This window comes from Echeneis naucrates, chromosome 24 (genome assembly GCF_900963305.1).
Source record: "Echeneis naucrates chromosome 24, fEcheNa1.1, whole genome shotgun sequence".
NCBI lineage: Eukaryota > Metazoa > Chordata > Actinopteri > Carangiformes > Echeneidae > Echeneis > Echeneis naucrates.
In genome coordinates, this window is record NC_042534.1 from 15,942,901 (window position 1) to 15,962,233 (window position 19,333).

Consider the following 19,333-nt stretch of genomic DNA (forward strand, 5'->3'; position numbering starts at 1 on the left):
AAGCTGAAGCATTAAACACTACAATACAGTATGTTGCCAGTGGTGCAGTTTTGGCTCTCCTTTGTGTGTCTGATGACCAGAGTGAGACACAGTTGCTTCCTTGTCACGTATTGAGCCCACCTCTTGTGGAGATCAGTCTGAAATTTGAGACTCAGCATCAAAAAGATCACCTGTCAGTTTTAGTGCCTGTTGGTTGGAGCTCTCAATCGCATTGTTTCATTACTGCACAGATAGATATGGCAGATAAGGAAGGATGCTGAGTTTGCAATGAAAGTGCAATGAAAGAGATGATTGAGATCGTTTTAAAAGTGGAATATAATTAACAATTGTGTGTACTTGCTGTTATGAGCCTTTAGCAATGTTAGCTTGCTGCTACTAGGTCCTCCCTCTTCCTGCTTTTAGAATATTTCCATTCTGCTTCATCTTTCCTCCAGTGTCTGATAAAAGAAATATCCGGTGAATCCTATGACTTACCTTGTGTCTGTTTGCCTTTTTACAGAGGGAAAGACTGCGAAACATCGAGAGGATCTGCAACCTGCTGAGGAAGGTAAGCAGAGGCCAATCATATCTCTGGCCGCCAGCGAGGTCAGTTACCAAGTAATATGCCAGCACAGTGGCACACTGGAAACCTGCCCAGGATTTAACCCACCCTGGCTATGGTTAGTTGGTATTGTCTACAACGCCACTGCGTAAACTTAAGGATATAATTTCAGTTCGCTGATGACACCTTACTTTTTAACCAAAGCTGTCACAATATGATATTTCCACTTAACAGAGTTCACCATGTTAATATCATACCAATATCTATATAGTTGCAGTATTACAAATACAAAGATAATTCACACACAATATACAACTTCAACTTCAAAAAAATAATATTTTTAAACATCAAGTGTATGATGTAACTTCATGTTTTTGGGATCTTATTCCATTTGCATATTTTGGCATGTATCTGTAATTTTGTATGCCACTCCAAGCAATTGTGTTTCTTTTTGATTTTCTCAAATTGCAAAGCTGCAGCTTTCCAATCAGATTTTTACGTGGATTTTTGCTCTGCAGTGCTGCTTTGTCCTTTGTCCTCTTGTGTCATGTTGGACTGACACAAAAAGGGAGACAGAGATTGAGAGAGTTCTGTGCTGTGCTCTGCAGATGCAGTCTTCCTGTACGTGTGTGTTTGTGTCATTGTGTATGTGCAGACAGTTTGCCTTGGGGAATCAGTATGTGGATGAGAAAAGGCGTCCTCCCAGCTTCAATGTGACATCTGTTTTTTCCTCCACCTCCCTGAAACTCAAGCTGTGTCTGTATGTTCCATGCATGCATGTTTGTGTGTGTGTGTATGTGTGTCTGTTCATGCTGGAGGTTCATTAGTCGAACAGCTGATCTTGGTTATTAGTGTTGCCAACTCATGCCCACAGGCTCTCCACTAGCCCCTGGAGAGGACATTCTCCCTAAAGTACTAATGAAGGGACAAATATACACATGCATGAACTCACAAGGCAACAAGCAGTGCACACATACAAACACACATCCACATGCACTGTCCTTGCAGCTGTGACCTACTGTGCAGGGGGCAGTGGAGGTAAATGTAGATGTGGTGTCACACACAAATGGGGATACAACGTAATTTTACCACATCTTCCGTTCTCCAATGGTCGAGCGGCTAGGATTCTTGGTTTTCACCTAGGTGACCGGGGTTCGACTCCTGGTGTGGGAAGGCCTGAAAGCCATCTGGGAGGCCATCCCAGTTGGTGTGGGCAGGGTCCACCAAGGTCAGTCTGTCACCGCGCTGGCATGTAGATGTAGAGACAAACAACTGGGATGAGAACCTGGAGGAAACCAGGGGAACTGTGAGAACTACACCCAGAGAGGCCCCAGCACTTTGCAATGAGACAACAGCGCCACCATGCACCACTGTGCTGCATTTTCACAGCTATACATGTTCAATTCAAAGACCCATGTTGACCCATTTTCTACTTCATAAACTCGCATCTCTACATATTAGTGGAAATCCCTGATAATCACTGGCCATCTTCTGCTACTGCACAAGCAGGGCTGGATTAACCTGCCACAGGGCAAAATAATAACCCTGACATCCCCATGTTTACACAACAGCCCTGTGACAACAGGGTTGTGACCTGGACTTGCACACCAGGGATTGCCTCTGGCTCCCCTGCAGCCCTCAAGTCTAAATGGATGGATATCATCACCTACGTCTTTAAGCCTTTGAAGGCAAGGTGATCTATTGCTTGGTATGTCCATCATTTTCCTCTACTTTGAAATACTGCCTAGCGACTATCCCCCCATCCTGATATTTCCTTTAGCTCCATCAACATGTCAAAGGATTCACTTATCCAGTGAAAACATTCAAACTGTGTTTACGGCTTGACACCCCCAATAATATTTATTGGGAAGGAAGGAAAGCTGAGCTGTATTATACCGTAGTATTATTTATTTGACCTCTTTGAGTTAGCCCACCATCAACTACGTCTGGGTCAGGCGCGCTCTACCTCTTCATCACTGCAGCTGAATACACTAGTTGTGTCGAGCTGTGATTATAACAACCGGTGTTGGATGGCATGGCTTTGGCCACTGGTGTCGCTGCACTAGATTTTTAAAATTATGGCTGCATGAATTGACACGGTTATGATGGCTAACTGTTGAAGCTGCTATATTCCTCGGCTAAATACATGTATTAATAACATCTGTCCTGTTTGAGAGCAGCTTTAGCTCTACTAAAATGACGATTAGCCCATTAAAACCGTATTTACAGTATTTTTTTGCGATTTTTTTTTTCTTGGCCTTTCTGGCTTTATTAGATAGGACAGCTTGAACATTGACAGGAAATGAGGGAGAGAGTAGAGAACAACACAGGGCAAACAACTATGACTGAAACCAAATCAGCATTGCCGATGGGGAACTTGGAGGCTCCTGTTTATAGAGGCACATGCTCTATCCACTATGCCATTGGCAGCCTGATGATTGCCACATTTTTAAGACAGGACAGATGAAATGTATTATTATTATTCAAGCCAGTATCAGAACCAGAGGCAAAGATTCATATTATGTAATGCTTAAAAAAAAATACAATTCAAAAATATGAACTGAACTGAGAATGTTTACAAGTGAATTGTTTTAGATGTCCACTTCACGTTTTAGTTGGTGAAGGATGCAGGGCAGCACATGTATCCGCATTTTATGCAGCACATATTCAACCACAACCACACCCACAGTCTGAGAAACAACCATAACTACAGCCAGAACCTCATCCAGCACAAATGCATGAAGGAAAGTGTCACATCAGCTCATGTCTAAATCGCAATCCCTAAACTTCAGTCTGTTATATTCAGGGCACTGGATCAGCACACGAGCTGTTCCCGTAGATGAGGTGCATTCAGAAATACTAGGCAGGAGTTCAAAAACTTCAGGCTGCATCTTGTTAAAGGGTTTATTTTTAATTTTTGCTGTTGCTACATCGACAAGGTTAGCACTAATGTCTGCTTATGTATCAACCTCTATTATAGTTTGAATGCGAAGCAGCCAACCAGCCCCATCAGACTGTAGTGACCGATCTGCCCCGAGGTAATGGCACTGGTCAGAGGATGTATTACACACTCTTGTGTTGTAGAAGCAGTTACGTCCCAACTCGTAAAAAGGGCAAAAGGGAAGTAACAGAAACAATGATGGAAAATTTGAGGTTATTTATTTACAAGATGGAAGTGAAATAATTCAAGGTTAAGGGGTTCAGTGATTTGGGAAACAAATCAGGGTCATATAGGTCATAAAGGGAGAGCAAAACCTGTAAATGGCCACTTTAAGCTAAGTCATTGACACCCCTCGTGTGGGTGACCCTTTCAGATATAATTACAGTGCTAGTCCTGGTAGTTACTTACTATTTGCTAACTTAATAGAAAAACTGGTCTTTGGCAGGTCATATCTTTTACTGCATTTTTACAATATTTTTCTCTTTCAGAGCAAAACCCATAGGAGTGGCTTAATTCAATCATCTTACAGTCTGTATGTTGTCATACTGCCCCGCTCTACTGTACTGTGGGGGGTAATTGGAAAACAGTATTATACTGCAGCTTCAGAACTAAAGCAAAGACGAGCAGCAGGCCAGAGCATGTTGTTCTTTTTCTCTCAACTGAATTGAATTTTTCATTCATCTGGTCAACTTCACATTTTTCAGAAATGATGCACACATTGTAGGGGCTGTGTTTTCCCTCTGTCTCATACCGTGCCCGAGGTCCTGATGCAGAAGGATCTGCTGCATTGTTAAGTTTTCCTTTTTTTGTCTTTCTTCCTGTACAGCTCTTCTTCACTCCTCTAAAACTATACAGCTCTCTCCAACTGGCACAGCTGCAGCCTGTTGGTCCTGACTGATTTGGTTCAAAGCTTTGGCTGAATTTCTTTACGTTGGCATACTAATTGATGGTTTGCGCTGTCTGCACACACTCCGCGTGCCATTATGTGCCGTGCCGTATGGGCACGTGCCATTTGTGGTTTCAGTGGAGTACATTGTGTTATGATGGGTTTTGGGCAGCTGCAAACTTGTGAAGGGTATGCACTCCATGCCCCATACTCTCAGTTGTATGTGTGTGTGTGTGTTATAGTCATTAAATGTGCTGTCTTGTGGCTTGAGCTGGCCCGTTGTCACAGCAACTGAGTGAACCTGAGTGTACTCATTAATGCTCCTCCTTCCTTTATTTTTGGGTCTTTCTCAACCCCCCCTGCCCCTCCTTCCATTGCAAAGTGAATAGCTGATGGCGGATGAGTGCACCGTGGTATTTCTGAGCTAAAGTCCCAAGGCCATGTTTGTGCTAAATCACTGCTATGCTGTCCTTGAAACTCAACTTTTGCTGCTTTTCACTTGTGTCATCAGCTGCTGATCAAATCAGTGAATTCTGAAATCACGTTTCTGTCTCTGTGGAGAAACAGTCATGACAAGTTGTCACAGCGAGAGAGCGAGCAGGTTACAGTATCAGACGGTTTTCTTGATGATAACTGTATCAACAAACTTAAGGTTTTCGAGAGCTGAGGGAAAGGTGAAATGCCAGGGTTCTTTTGGAAATAGAAAAACTGTTGTCAAAAGCACATTGACAGCTGTCACAGCCAGAAAGGTGATACATTGTGTTTAAATTCAAAGTTGTAATGAGCGTCCTGAGACTATAGGCATTGATATATTTCTCATATATTGAATGTCATTCACTGCGCATAAAAAAGGCACCTTTCTTTGTAAAATATCATTCATAACATAGCCTCAAGCCTTCATTCTATCTAATGACCCTCAAGGGACACTCCACATGCGTCTATGGGAACATGCCCAAATACAAACTTGACATATTAGCAGCATTATCATTAAATGTTTTCCTCGTAAGTTTATCCTCAACCCTCCTCAGCTCCACCTCCTCCTCCAAATATAATTGCTTTGGGTTTCTATAAAAATCAAAATGGTCAAAGACAGATTATGTGGTCAAGGTTTCCAGCAGCTCAAAACCAAGGGGAGCCATAACAGTGCGCTCAGATGTGGGTGTTATATGTAATAAAGTGGCCACTGAGTGCATTTTAATATTTAAAGTTGTCTATCTTTATGTCTTGTTGTCTTTTCTGTCAACACACTCTCAGAGTCCAGCAGCCTCAGCGTTCAGAGGCTGATAACTCCTTTCATGTATCATCTATACATATTAGATTCCAGTCACAAGGCCGAACTTCGAAGATCTAAGAAAACCCCATGTGTTTTAAAGGGTTCTTCGAAAAAGTAGGAACTTTTCTTTCTTTGTTAAAATGTTCTGGTTGACCTCAGACAAGTTGTTTGCCTTCCCTGCTACTTCCACGCACTGAAATGCCTCTTGTATTGATTCTGGACAAGCCAAGTTTTTGGATATGTGATGACTTCTAGCCTTTCCTCTGCACATTTTCACACTTGGTGATGATGTGTTTTTCAACCTCCAGACACTACTCATAGTGGCCTGTGGGACGTTTTTTTTATAATGGAAAGTGTGATATTACTAGATAACTGTGAAAACTTCTCCAATTCTTAATTAAACAGTCTGTATCTGATTATACTTTTATTACAAACAATCCAACACAAAGTGCTTTCCAGAGTAGCCACTCACACCCCTGAACTCTCTCTCTCACATACATATACTCACAGTGCGCTAAGTAATAAAAACAACACAACAATAACTAAGGAATCTCGTCACGAATCTCACAAATTTGGATTTGCACTGAGCAAAAAACTGAAGATAAAATCGGCAATAAAGATTAAATCATCACAAATAAAAGTCAGGTGTAAAAAAATAAAAATAAAAAAGAAGACATCGTAGTGAAGATAAAATAATGAAATCCTGAAAGCCAGGAGATGTTTGGAAGAGAATAAAACCTGAACTAAAGTTAAAGTGCAATTGTAAATAAACAGTAATTATTGTAAGGTGGTAAAAAGAAAACAATGCGGAAAATAATCATACTATAAAACAGCTTAAAATGTAAAATACATAGTTAGCAGATTTCTTCCTTTCTTCATTTTGAAGTTAAATTTGAACTATGAACAGAAACAAAAGTGTTTGCCATGAACTCAGTCTGTTCTTGTCCCCTCCCACCTCCATCACCTCTCCTACCAGTTGAGTCACAGTGCGTTCTCGCCAGTCCCACAGTCCTCTGTACCATTGTGTGGGCTTGCTCTCACTGAATCATGTGTTGGAAAATGTGTTCTTTCGATTATTCATTTATTTTGTTTCTATCACCAGATATTATAAATCTGCCATCCCCAAAGCTGATGTAAAGCGGTTCTGACCAAGCTACCCAAACATAACAACTTTTTAATTATTGCAATTAAGGAAGAAACTTTGCCTCCAGCACTATTATATACTTTTGACTTTGGCTACTTTTTCATCTCCCACAATAATAATTTTTTTCAGCTATCTTCATCCATATGTTAGTGTTGCAGCTTATTAACAAGTTTCCATGCCTTAAGGCTCCTGAATACCTTACAAACCTGTCCTCTAATGATTTTTATTAGCTTCATCAAATCGACTTTCTTTATTCTAAACTACTCCTTGAAATCTTACCACTACATTTAGCAATCATGCCCTCAGTTTCTTCTTGCCTTCTTCTCCCAAACTCTCAGCTCCATTTTTTTTTTATTATTATTATTATTCCTTCAGTTATTTTCCTTCATTTAGTTTACAAGTAAGAGTGCAAGAATATTGTTCCAGTTGTTCAAGCTCCCTACAATACCCACTTTTGGAGCTATTAAACCCTCAAACTAGGACTTCCAAAGGCATAGCCATTTAATCATTTGATACTGAGTCAAACTCAGCACCAGGTTGCTAAGGTTGCTAATTTAAACCTTGTGCAACAATCCATACCTGTAATATACAGCTTTCTGCCCAAATATCTAATGACATGCGGTAAGGTATAAGATCTTAGATGTACTCAAGCTACAGATATAGTGATTCCCCCTTGAGAAAAATGGTTCAGCCTTGAGAGAAATTGTGTTGGATAGAAAAGTTTATTTTAGTACGCGTTCTTGGTCAAGCAGCTGGGAAGGACACAGAATGTGGCTACCACATGATATTTTGTTTAATTTAAAATGAATTCAGTTTAATATATTTCAGGGTAGCACAGTGCAGTGGTACTCTGTTTTCCTCCCACCATCCAAAGACATCACTTTAGATTCACTGGTGGCTCTACATTGTCCGTAGCTCTGAGTGCAATTGTGAGTAGTTGTTTGTCTCTGTCTGCATCTGTGTGTTGGCCCTGTGATGGACCTTTTCCAGGGTGCACCCCGCCCTCACTCAATGTGAGCTGGGATTGGCTCGAGTGACCAGCGACCTGGAAACGGAAAGCGGTAGAAGTTGAATGAATTAAGTGAATGAATAAATCAACAAAATCAACTTCATAAATCATGAAGCATTTTCCAATGTTGGGTAAACATTTTACATATTCAGAGAAAGTTTGGTTTTCGCTTCGAAATAGCGTAAAGCATGCAAATGAAACACAGACATCCACTTATGCATGCTGCGCTTTAGATTATAAAAGGAAAATTATACAACTGCCAGACGGGAAGTGAACCACAGCAATAACAATGGCCTCCAGTCTGTTGCTGATAAAAGACTGCATGTGTGTGTTTTCTTTTGTGTGAGCCGTAATTCAGGAGCTGTGTAAGTTCTCCATCAGTCAGAGTAATGAGCTTATGCGCGAACCATAGTGGTTCCCTGATCCCACCCACTGTTGCCAGGAAAGAGAGGTGGTGGAAACTGGTGAGAGAAACAAATGGGGAGGAGGTAAGAGATAAAAAGGGGCAGGGGGTGGTGAAGGGGAAGGAAATGAGCGGAGGGGAGTCAGGACAAGTGGGAGAGAGGGAGAAGAGGGAACTAATCTTTGACAAGAAAATAGCAGCGGTTGTTCAGCTAAGCAGAAAATGATTATTAATAGTGTGCTGTATGACTTTCGCTGGAAACAGCCTAGATTCGTTTACATCATCACACAAGAACACATTGCATCTGCAATTTTCGTTTTTTTACTGAAGCAATCTTAATTTTTTTAATTCAATTTCAATTACTGTCTTCCTGGTATTATAACTCTGGTTTGGCGGTTTTGGACGTCCACCTTGATAACCTTGACCTCCATATCATTAGCAAAATAACACACTGTCCCTCATGTGTTTAAAGAACGTAAACCATGAATTAAAAAAACAAATGGCAGCAGGAATGTGACTGCATAATCACTTTCCGTTACTGAGCTATCAGTTAAGTAAGCTACATAGCTAATGTTTGCATTAACGGCTGTTTATCCATCCAGAAGAAACCCGTTATCAAAAAAGCTCCAGCAGCCGATGTTAATTGTTGTCTCTTGCTAAGTATTTAGTGAATCACTGTAGCATCCAGTCATGCTCAGTGAGAATCACCACCACCTGCTCCTGGCAGCAAAAACCTACAAATAGACCATTTTCAATGGACCATTTCATTATATGAATAAATTAAATGGCATAAAATCCATTTAGCTTGACTAATTAAACACCAGTGTAATGAATTTTATTGTGCATACTTTACACATTCACCTGTCCAGTTTTCAGCAGCAGCCAGTATATGGATTTAATTAAGATAGATGTGTGGAACGCATGTGAAGGCATTTGAAGACAGTGTTCACACATGAAACAGCAGGTATAACACAGAGTACACTTCATCTGCCAACAGCAGTTCTATAAGAGCTAGCTGTCAGTAAACAGAAACTACAAACTGCAACCGGAGATAATGTATGCAGACGAGACAATACAAAGCACAGGTTTCCATGGATTTAAGAGGCATGTCCTTGCTATTGTGTCAAGTACAATATGCAAAGAAGCAAAATTCCCCGATGCACCTGCATCCTCACCAACCAGAGGCCATCTGTAGGACTTTGGGAACCATCCCTTCATATCAAGGTCAAGGTCGAGGTAGACGTTATTGTCGACGAGGGAAAGTTGGCTCGGGCTTCGCCCCTGCTGCAGCCACATGTGAAAGTATAAGGTCATTTCTCTTCAACATGCAAACTTTGAACAAACTATAAAAATGAATACTGTAGTGAGTACAGTATTTAAGTTTAAGTGGCTGTGGTGTGAATTCTCTCCAGGATTATAAGCCCAGCCTGTCAGCGTGCCTGCTGGAACTCACTGCCCGGGGCAAAACAGCCCTCCCCGCATTCTGAGCATTTTATCAATATTTATGAGAATTAGGGAGAATTAAGTGGTTAACAACTTAGCTGGCATGTGGTGGCACAACCTTGACAGTTTATATATACCGCACGACGCAATAAGATAATTCGGCAAGTCTGCGCATTCCAGGCTCCCCACTTGTTTGAATCTTGTAGATATAATAGATGAAGATGGTAAAATATCAAAGAGGTGAAAATACGTTCATAGCTACTGCTCATGAACATATTTTCACTTTTACGCCAATGATAGCCATTCATTTCCACTCAATAGAAGTGAGCTTGCTGCTGACATTTCTTTATGTTATTTCTGTGTGCTAATTTTCAGACCAAAGGAAACAGGCAGATCCACTGCTAAAGGCCCTGCCACACAGAAATTTTGCCACCAAACTTAAGAAAACATTCCATTTCCAGCGGAAAATAACTTTACTTTACTGAAAAAGTCGATAAATGCCAATACAGTATGGTGCACTAACTTGGATCTGTGGTGGAATTACATAACTGTTTATAAAGGGAAGTCTTAAGCCCTTTCCCCATTGATGTGATTGGGAAAGTGGTCTATGAGATGTGTATATGCTATCATCTCATAAACATGCATCTACGTCTCCCTAATACTAAACTAAAACATGTATTCAAGTCTTAAAAGCAGAGAGGATCTAGGAATGCCGTAAACAGAATCTGTTGTTATTATAGAAGAGCAGCTAAAAGTTGTGTATTTCTCTCAAGAGTTGGTAGAGACCAAAAACAGAGCTATAAGAGAGTGGATGTTGGACTAGGACTTTTGCCTCATAACTGCTTTGTGTGTGTAAATAAGCTACTACTTCAGCAGAAAAGGTGATGATGTGTCAAAGCTTTAAATGGGCATTCTATTGAGCTTGAGCATAAAGAATGAACTCACAATGGTAAGGCGTCTATGCACACACCCCTTCTTTAGCATTTCATCTTCAGATCTGACCTGAACGCTGGAATATAACTCTTATGCTGGAAAAGGTTTTTGTGCCTCCTCCTCTGGTATTTACGCCTCTCTCTTTTTCTTTCAATGCTGCTTTCAAACAGCGACCACGCGCCGACACATCTCGGATAATTCGGCTGATGTAGAGTTGAAAACTTTTATTAGCTCATTAGCTAACCCATTTAAGGCAAATGGGGTTTGGACTACTTGAACGGGAGCTTCTCACTCTCTGCAAATATTGACTTGGATGTGGCTTTTCTTCCAAGATGGACAAGGACCTGCAAGTCCACAGTTTAGGCTGGTTTAGTATGCAAACTGGCCTACTCTTGTATAACACGTTTCTCTTATCGCCACTGCCTCTTATACACTCTGCTCTTTCAATAGTTCACAAACTTCAAAACTTCACAAAGGAACCAGGAAATGTAGAAAATAAAATATATTTGAAGAGATTTGTTGGACCTTGATCTGTTCCTCAGGCTCTGCTCCTGTCCTCGTCCTTATCGTCCTTTCTTTCCCCTGAGTTACTGCAGGTGTTTTTCTTTGCTGTCCTCATTGGAGAAAGTCAGTGGAGCGTGTAGGCTGCATTGGTAGTTTTGCCTCACATCTCGGAGGTTGGGTGGAATTGCAAACTAAATTGTGCGAAAAAATGATGTACAGATTCAAATAAAGTTGAGATGCTCTATTTCAATTTGGATGTGTCACTGGGACCTGTTGTAAATACAAATGATGCTGAGTGAAGAATGGATGGCTCCTTGTTTGATAGCTGGGAGGCAAAAAATATGTATATTTTCAGTCTCCTTCTCTTCCTCCTACATGTATACTGATGTCAAGGTGAAGTTTGCTCCACGTCCCATTTCCAGCCAATCAGATTATGGTATGCAGATGCAGGGAGGGTCCCCTGTGGTTGCCATAATGCTTTTGAAGTTTTAGTACAAAGGTCTTTTCGCCTCCTTCCCTACTTTACCACCCCCCGCTCCGCCACCTTACTATCTCTTTCTGACTCAGTCTCATTTGCATACACCGACTTCTTGTACAAATAAAGGATGTAGATAGGCCATGGGAAGTAGCAGCTAGGTGTGCAAGTGCGAAGTGTGCCGTCTGATGTGGGGCCACCAAGGGCCTGTCCTGCATACCTGACGATGAAAGACAGTGAAGTTTGCCAAGACGCAGGACACAAAGGGAAACTGGCTGCACAGGACAGATGGTGGATCTGTTTGTGGGATTAGAGCTTTGAATATGTGTGTGTGTGTGTGTGTGTGTGTGTGTGTGTGACAGACAGACACAGGTGAAGACACAAAGATTTTGATTAAACACTTACCTTTTACATTGTACAGTAAAAGAATTGAGCAAAATGTGGATGTCAGTCATGTGGTCTGCTTGACTAATGTGTTGACATTTTTAAAGCTGCAGAAAGTGAGAAGGACATATTTAGACTGTATCTACGCCAGCAACGAACATATTACTGGAGTTTAAGGTCTTTGTGTTGCTGCAAGCCCTATGAGCGCTTTCAGGCAAATCCAGATATGTGATTGTGTGATTTCCTCAGGCGGATGTCTCTTCAGTGTGTGTGTGTTCAGGTTGGCGATTTCCTGCCACCAAACAAATGTGTTTTCACAGAGACAGGTGGAGGTTATAGGTTATCTTTCTACTGATCCACTGCAGTTTTGGGGCTAATTCTGAAACACAAAACTGCATGGACATTAAAATCTGATTAAATCTCTTTGCTGAGATGCAAGGAAGTAACAGTGGCTTTACTTGGCACAGGCACACACGCAGAGAACTCTACAGGATAATAATATAAATATATATTTATATATTTCAAAAAAATACTTTCAGTTTTGTCACCTATTTCTGTTACTGTACAACAGCTACATAGTGTAAAAGATGACCAAAAACAGAGTGCCGCAGAAACATCAATATTTCCATGTGTTCCATGTGATGAGGCTGCCCACAACTACTTGCAGCACAGCAGATCTTTTCTGAGTAGGCTGTTGAGGAGGTCCTTTTCACGAAATACAGCTTTCTAGTCTGAGGTCTTTCATCCCAACTTAAAGTGTTATCGGACACAGCCCACCTACTTCTGCTTCTGCTGTCTGGTAAAAATGGTTCAGCATTTTGAAAATGTGTCGCTATATTCAATTCAACTTCCTGCTCTCAGCCAGATTTCATCTTTGCTGGCAGCAAAAAGATTGATTAGGAACATTCAAGACAAAATGGCCTCATGTGATAACCATAAACAGATTCATGTGGCACAAAGAAGTGAGTTAAGAGAGGTTGGTGTTCAATTTCCAATTTTATTTGAAAGGTAGAAATGAAAATCACAAGGTCCAAATTTGACTCTCATCTTTCAGACCTGAGGCTTCTTACATCTCTCTTCTATGTGATGGGCCACTTTAGTTTTTGGCTGCAACAATGGGGCTGTGTGATCATGGTTCCACCAATAGGCAGTTGAATGCCCTGAGACTTAGCTGGAGCTGCCTCTTTGGTTTTAGTATTTCACAAACTGCTTCTATCGGGGGGGGGAATAGCAGCCTGCAGTGATACCACCTGAAGCCAGGCGCAGACATATTCCATGCTATTGCACTGAGACTCTTGGAAAAGTATGCAAGCCTAACCGTGACTGCTGCTAACAGCAGCACCCACCCTGAGCACAGACACAAACAGACACTGAGCAGAATCTCTTGCAACAGAGTCCACTGCTATACTAGTTTTAGATCTTATCTCGTCTAAAGACAATTTAGTTTTGTATATAACTTTACACCATGAAATTTCTTCTTCTTTTTTTAGTCCCAGTACAGCACTGCTCTATTAGATTTTACCGCTTGTTAACTCTTTGTAAAAACTTCATAAATGGATATAACCCCGAGATCATTCATGCAAGCAATTTATTAATGTGCAAAGTGTCAGTGTCAGCTCAGTGTTTTCATAATGATTTCTTTCTATAATGCCTACACTTGGCTTCCATGGTATGACCAGATCTTTTGAGAAGGTCAGGATATGTTAGATGTAGAGTAAGAAAATATTGTATCATTAGTAAATGGTCTGCAGTGAAATGAAGAAACGATCCGGTTGCAGCGGTCCGTCGTGCATCTATCCCATCTATCACCATGACCTCAACATCCAAACTTTTACAATACATCTACATTACCTTCACTACATGCATTAAACATAAATGTTTGTGCTGGATGTAAAAGTAAATTTGTATTTGAGTGAATAGTTCACTGCTGGTGAAGAGATGAAGAAAGCAGCAGCTCACTTTTCCAGCCTTTTCTTTCACATAGTCCTGCGTGCTTTTAGTCAAATGGGTTTATGCAAGAAGAGGAAAAAAAAAAAAAAGTTCATGCATCACCATCGAGCATAATGATATTTGTTCACATTCACAAGAATAACAGCTGCATTCATCTCCCAACAACACTGCTGCTCTAACACTCTGTGCATGTTCAGCTTGGAAATAACGAAGGTGGCAGCAGTGACCTCTTCCTATTCTCAGCCAATTATTGTCCATGAGTGTACGCGTACCAGACTCCAGCTGACTCCAGCTTTACAGGTTATATGTATTTGTGTTATTGTGTGTATCCATGCGTATTGCAAACCTTTTTGTTTATATTGGTTTGAAATTCAGTGTTTGCTCTCAGCTCCAGCTCTTTCATGATGAGGAATTTCATCATGAGAATTCCCGAGTGCCACGTTATCATTCTGTGGCTCTACTCTTATTTCTACCCAATTTGTTCTTTTAATAATAACCAATAAATGCATTCAGCATGGCTGAAACATATCAATGGTGGTGGCAGTTTAGGATGTTTAACAATGGAGACAAAGCTGTGCTCTTGCTGCACCATTGCTCTGTCCCTAAAGCAGTTGTTCGGAAGAAATTTAAAAGGCATCCTCCTCTTAGTCATTCACAGTCAGAATTGGTAGGATGTGTGGGCTCTTTGAAACAGTGCTGCTCAGGGCCACACTTAATTATTGTTATTTGTACATCCCGACAGAATCGTTACAGACGTTGGACCCTGTAATCATCGTCACTCTGCCCAGTTAGGGACAGCACTGGGCTCGAGGAGGAGCAGCAACATATTATTCAAAACATCCCTGAAATAGGAACTCAGTGAGAACTTGAACAGGGTTTTGTTTATTCAAAACTACAAATGTTTGGGGGGACCAAACAACAGATTTTGTTGCTCCTTTAACATTGACTGAATGAGAAGTCATTACCGTGACGGAAATGGTGACACACACATGTTGCTTTGGGAAAAAAGAAGCGTGTCTTCAGGATTTGGGTTTGGGCATTGGCATGGAGCAGTGACTGACTGTCATGCACAAGGTTGGAGTGTTTGTTCATACACAGATAGAAGGTTTCAGATGTTCAGTTTGAAAAGGCCTGCACAGAGTATAGTTTGCATCAATTTCATTCGGACCTTTGATGGAATTAGAAAGGAAAGAGATAAAAGAGAAGAAGAAAAGAAGAAAACCTTACACGCTCTTTTACTACAGATAATAGTGATTTCGGGGAGGATCCATCCCACTGTAATGGGTACTCCAGTTCTTGTTATATGTTTGTGTCAAAAACACGTATGCTGGGAGCCCCTGCCACAATTGACTCATCTCAAGTGAGATGAGAAGCAGATAATGCATGCCGTCAACCGTATGTGAAGCTCTGTGTCTGTTTGCCTGTCAAAATCCGAAAGCAATCTTCTCCCGCTGCCTTAAATTGAAAAAAATTTACTTTTGATTAAATGATATCTAGTATCAAAGAAAAAATGCGGCTGACATCTAAAAAGCAAAACTCAAATTGATATTTTTGTGTTGTCTTAGACAATGGAACACCACATAGGTGAAATCTTTAAATGATTCATGGTTGTTGGATTCAATCTCTGGATTCGCTTCTCCATATGCGGTTTCTCTCAGTGACCATCAGCTTCTTCCAGCCGCAGGCAGCATTGCAGATGTCGCCAGTCTCAAAACTCCACCCCAATGTACGAAGGCTTTTAGAAGATACTGAGGCCTGGGGCGGCAATCCTCTTTCCAACTCATGCAGAAAGGGGATTTCATCAAGTCAATTGCAAAAACAAGACTCTTCCAATTTCATGCCTATCATTCCTGCCCTTGGGGTGAAAGGGCATCAGCAGAGTGCTACTGAATAGTGCGCTCAGTTTATATGAGCTGAAGAAGAGGAGCCTTTCATATTCCAGTTCAAGGAAAAGTAGCGACAATCATGCTTGAATATACATAATATATCACTGCGGCTGTACAAGAGCCTTGTATCTTGAAAATGTCAACATTTTATTATATTTTCATTTATGTCAGAAGATTTAAACAAAGGATGCTGCTCTTAGTGCACTGTAGCTAAGGTTTACACAATGCCGATATTTATGAAAATTCTTGAAGTTCTTTAAATTTGACTTCAGCTGTAAGTTCAAATTCAATGCTTTATTGTCCTTTATTTATCCATTTCCGGGTCAGTGGGGATGCTGGAGCCAATCCCAGCTCACTCTGGGTGAGGGCGGGGTCACCATGGACAGGTTGCCAGGGCCAACACACAGAGACCAGCAACCACTCATGGACAATTTAGAGTCACCAGTCAGCCCAAATATGATGTCTTTGGATGGTGGACGAGAATATGCAAACTCCACACAGAGAGGCTCCAGGTCGGGAAATGAACCTGAGACTTTTATATTGTGGGACAACAGTGCTAACCACTAATGCTGCCCTTCAGGTGGTTTATATACATTTGCCAAATCAGTAAAGTTTTTTCTGTTGTTGTTTTTGTTTTTGTTTTTTGGAGTGTGACTAATGACTAGGAACGAATAGTCTGGATCTCTTGGTCTCTAATCCATCACCCTTGTCCATCCATTTATTCTTTTGTTTGTCTCTTGTGAGTCTGAATGGAAGGAACAATTATTTTCACTGTCAATGGACAATGTGTTCACCGTGAAATATGAATTTACAACTAAAATGAGAAGAGAGACTGGGAGCTTCAACCAATCAGTGTTTCACTGATCATTTGTGAGCTAGATAAAAATTTCAAGGATTCTCTGAGAGACAGAAGTCTGTGAGGTTGGATGGTGAATCCAGAATGTGAGCATTTCTCTGTGGGCTGAACTCTTTCATAGCCTGTCCGTTTTAATAGAGACCTGATTTATAATCAAAGAGACAGAGTAAATCTACTTTTAGTACAATAGTGAAAAATTTACATTTTTGGTTAGTCATTCATGCAGACGATGCCAATGTGTGAAGAAACCAGCTTCAGAGGAAAACATCAGTCTCCATCTGTTTGTGTTGGCCTGACAAGGACCCAGCTTCTCCTCTCGGAAGAGTCAGCCAAATCAAAGTCAGAGAGTCCTGGTAGTGAGCAAATCTGTCACAGGCACCATGTGCTTCCATACATGCTGCTCCTCTGCAAGCTACACAAAGCAGGTGGCAGATAAACCAGTCAGCCAGTGTGGAGAAACACAAGGAACAAACCGCCTCCTTTTTTTCCCCTGTCCCATCACCTTCAGTCATTATTCATTTATTTCCCTCATTAACTGTGAGTGTTCCTCTGTGTTCCTACCCTGCCTGCCTGACACGTCACATTTGAAAAGCTCTCCAACCTCCTTTCCGCTGTGAGTGAGCCCATCAATGACGGGTGGCCTTACTAATTGGACCTAAAGAGGCTGAGGCGCAGCACTGGCAGTGGCCTTGTCGGGTTCCACTTGGGCTCTGAAAGAAGTGTGGGTAGAAGCTCTTGTTGGCCTTGCTGTATGGTAATTTGCAGTCACAGCCCTGAGAGCTCTTTGCTTCAGCCTGGGGTAATGAGAGGAGGTTAAAAACGCCTGTGAGAGCCTGCCTTCAGGAGAGAGAAATGCAATTGTGACTTTGGTGAGTTCATTCCAGATCTATCCATAAAAATGTCTGGAGTAAAACTAGAGTTTTGAAGGAAAGTGCTGGAGTTCTGTGGTGATGATATTGGCTTTTTATTTCCATTTTCCTTTCTAACAAATATGTATCAGCTTAAGTCAAACTTCAGCTGATCTGAATTTCACAAGCTGCAAGTTCATGTGGAGGAAAATGGAGAGGCAGCAGTTACTTCTTACTATACTATTGTAAAATTTAACACTGTGCCAAAGACTGCTCATGCAAATGACCAAATGTTTGTTTGTCCTGATGTGACAAATGCTAACAAAAAATATACCTGCATATCAGCAGGTTGTGGCGTCATAAAGTTTATCTTGATGCACATGGCGGCAGGATCACAAACACAAACAACACGGAGAGAAACACAAAGAGATGAGGACAAAAAGGTAGAAAATGTCTAAAGTTTGGCAACACTTTGAAGTGCTATTCATCCACTGTGGTACGGAGCTCATTCATCACAAGACCATGACTTCAAAGAGGCTTGCAGTGTAAAAAACCTGGTGTGCATTACTGCTATAAAAATATTTATGTAATATCCACATATTTGCTATGCATTTCACCAATTCAAATAATCATTTAGTTGAATCCAATCAAAGAAATACCATCGCTCGCACACCCGAGCCAATGTACCTCACATTGGGTGAAGGTGAGGTACACAATGGACAGGTCGCCAGTCCATCACAGGGCCAACACACAGAGACAGCCAGAGACCAACATCCACTCACACTCAGACCTACAGACAGTTTACAGTCACCAGTTAACCCAAACATGAAACCGGAGTACCTGGAGGAAACCCACACAGAAAGGCCCCAGCAGGGGAACCGAACCTGTGACCTTTTTATTGTGGGGCAACAGCGCCAACCACTATGTTGCTGTGTAACCCTTACAGTAATAATAACAATAATAGAGAGCTGCAGCTTTAATAAAGTTAGCCAGGCTTAGAACACCTGTTTACAGCAGCGCTTTGCTGATTTCAGGTGCTTTTTGGGTACATGTCAGGTCCAGTGTTTTATCTGGAGCATTGATGTCCATAAGAAGACGTATTTTTGAAGACGTCTCCTCTCTCAGGCTTCTTTCTGGAGTTCTAATAACGAAAGGTCAATGAGCTTTCGATTTGTTTTGTTTGAAATTAGTTTGGTTTTTTTTGGTTTGTTTTTTTCCCAATTACTCAGAAGAGAGATTCTGGGTAAACACTCCTGAATCAAATCTTGCAAGATAGGTTCAGAGGGGATGAGGTTTGGAGCATTTGACACTTGTTTCTTTCAAAACAAGTCAGGCAGCACTGGTAAAATGGTAAAATGGACATGTAATGTTTCCTTCTTCCTCCTTTATTCTGCAGTTGCTCTATCTTTTGAAATCTTTCTGCTTTGTGCTTGGAGATGAGTCTCAGAAATGATGTAGGCTGAATTTAATCATTATACGCTGCAGCAGCATATTGAAAATATCGACCTACATTTCAGAACATTTCCAGAGGCTCCTCCTTTGTCCTGTAGTCAGAGTTCGTCGACAGAAAGGAACCAGTCAAAAATCTCTTATTCCACCTCTTTCCTTCTTTCTCTGCTGCTCCACTCCTTTCCTTACAGTGAACCTAATGCTACATTCATACATAATTCATGCAAAAAAAAAAAAAAAAAAATCAGGATTTTGCAGCATTCTAAGCGGATTTATGAGTGTTTATTCCTAATGGACATTGGAGATAATGATATCCTCAGGAAGTGTAAGTTAGACTAAATCTAAAAATACATGTGTCGTGTGTGTGTGAGTTCTGAGTTCAGACACTTTTGAAATGACAGGAAAACA

General features: G+C 41.1%; 1 protein-coding gene across 2 annotated transcripts in view; it reads left to right on the plus strand.

Moving 5' to 3' along the window:
• Positions 1-19,333, plus strand: part of cnih3 (cornichon family AMPA receptor auxiliary protein 3) — a 64,428-nt gene that overhangs the window by 25,233 nt on the left and 19,862 nt on the right. Inside the window, exon 3 of one of the 2 annotated variants that reach the window (XM_029496791.1) lies at positions 500-547. The exons of the other annotated variant lie outside the window; for it this stretch is intronic. Coding sequence (XP_029352651.1) covers positions 500-547 — 48 coding nt within the window. The remainder of the gene's footprint in view (positions 1-499; positions 548-19,333) is intronic. 2 annotated transcript variants of the gene reach the window in all.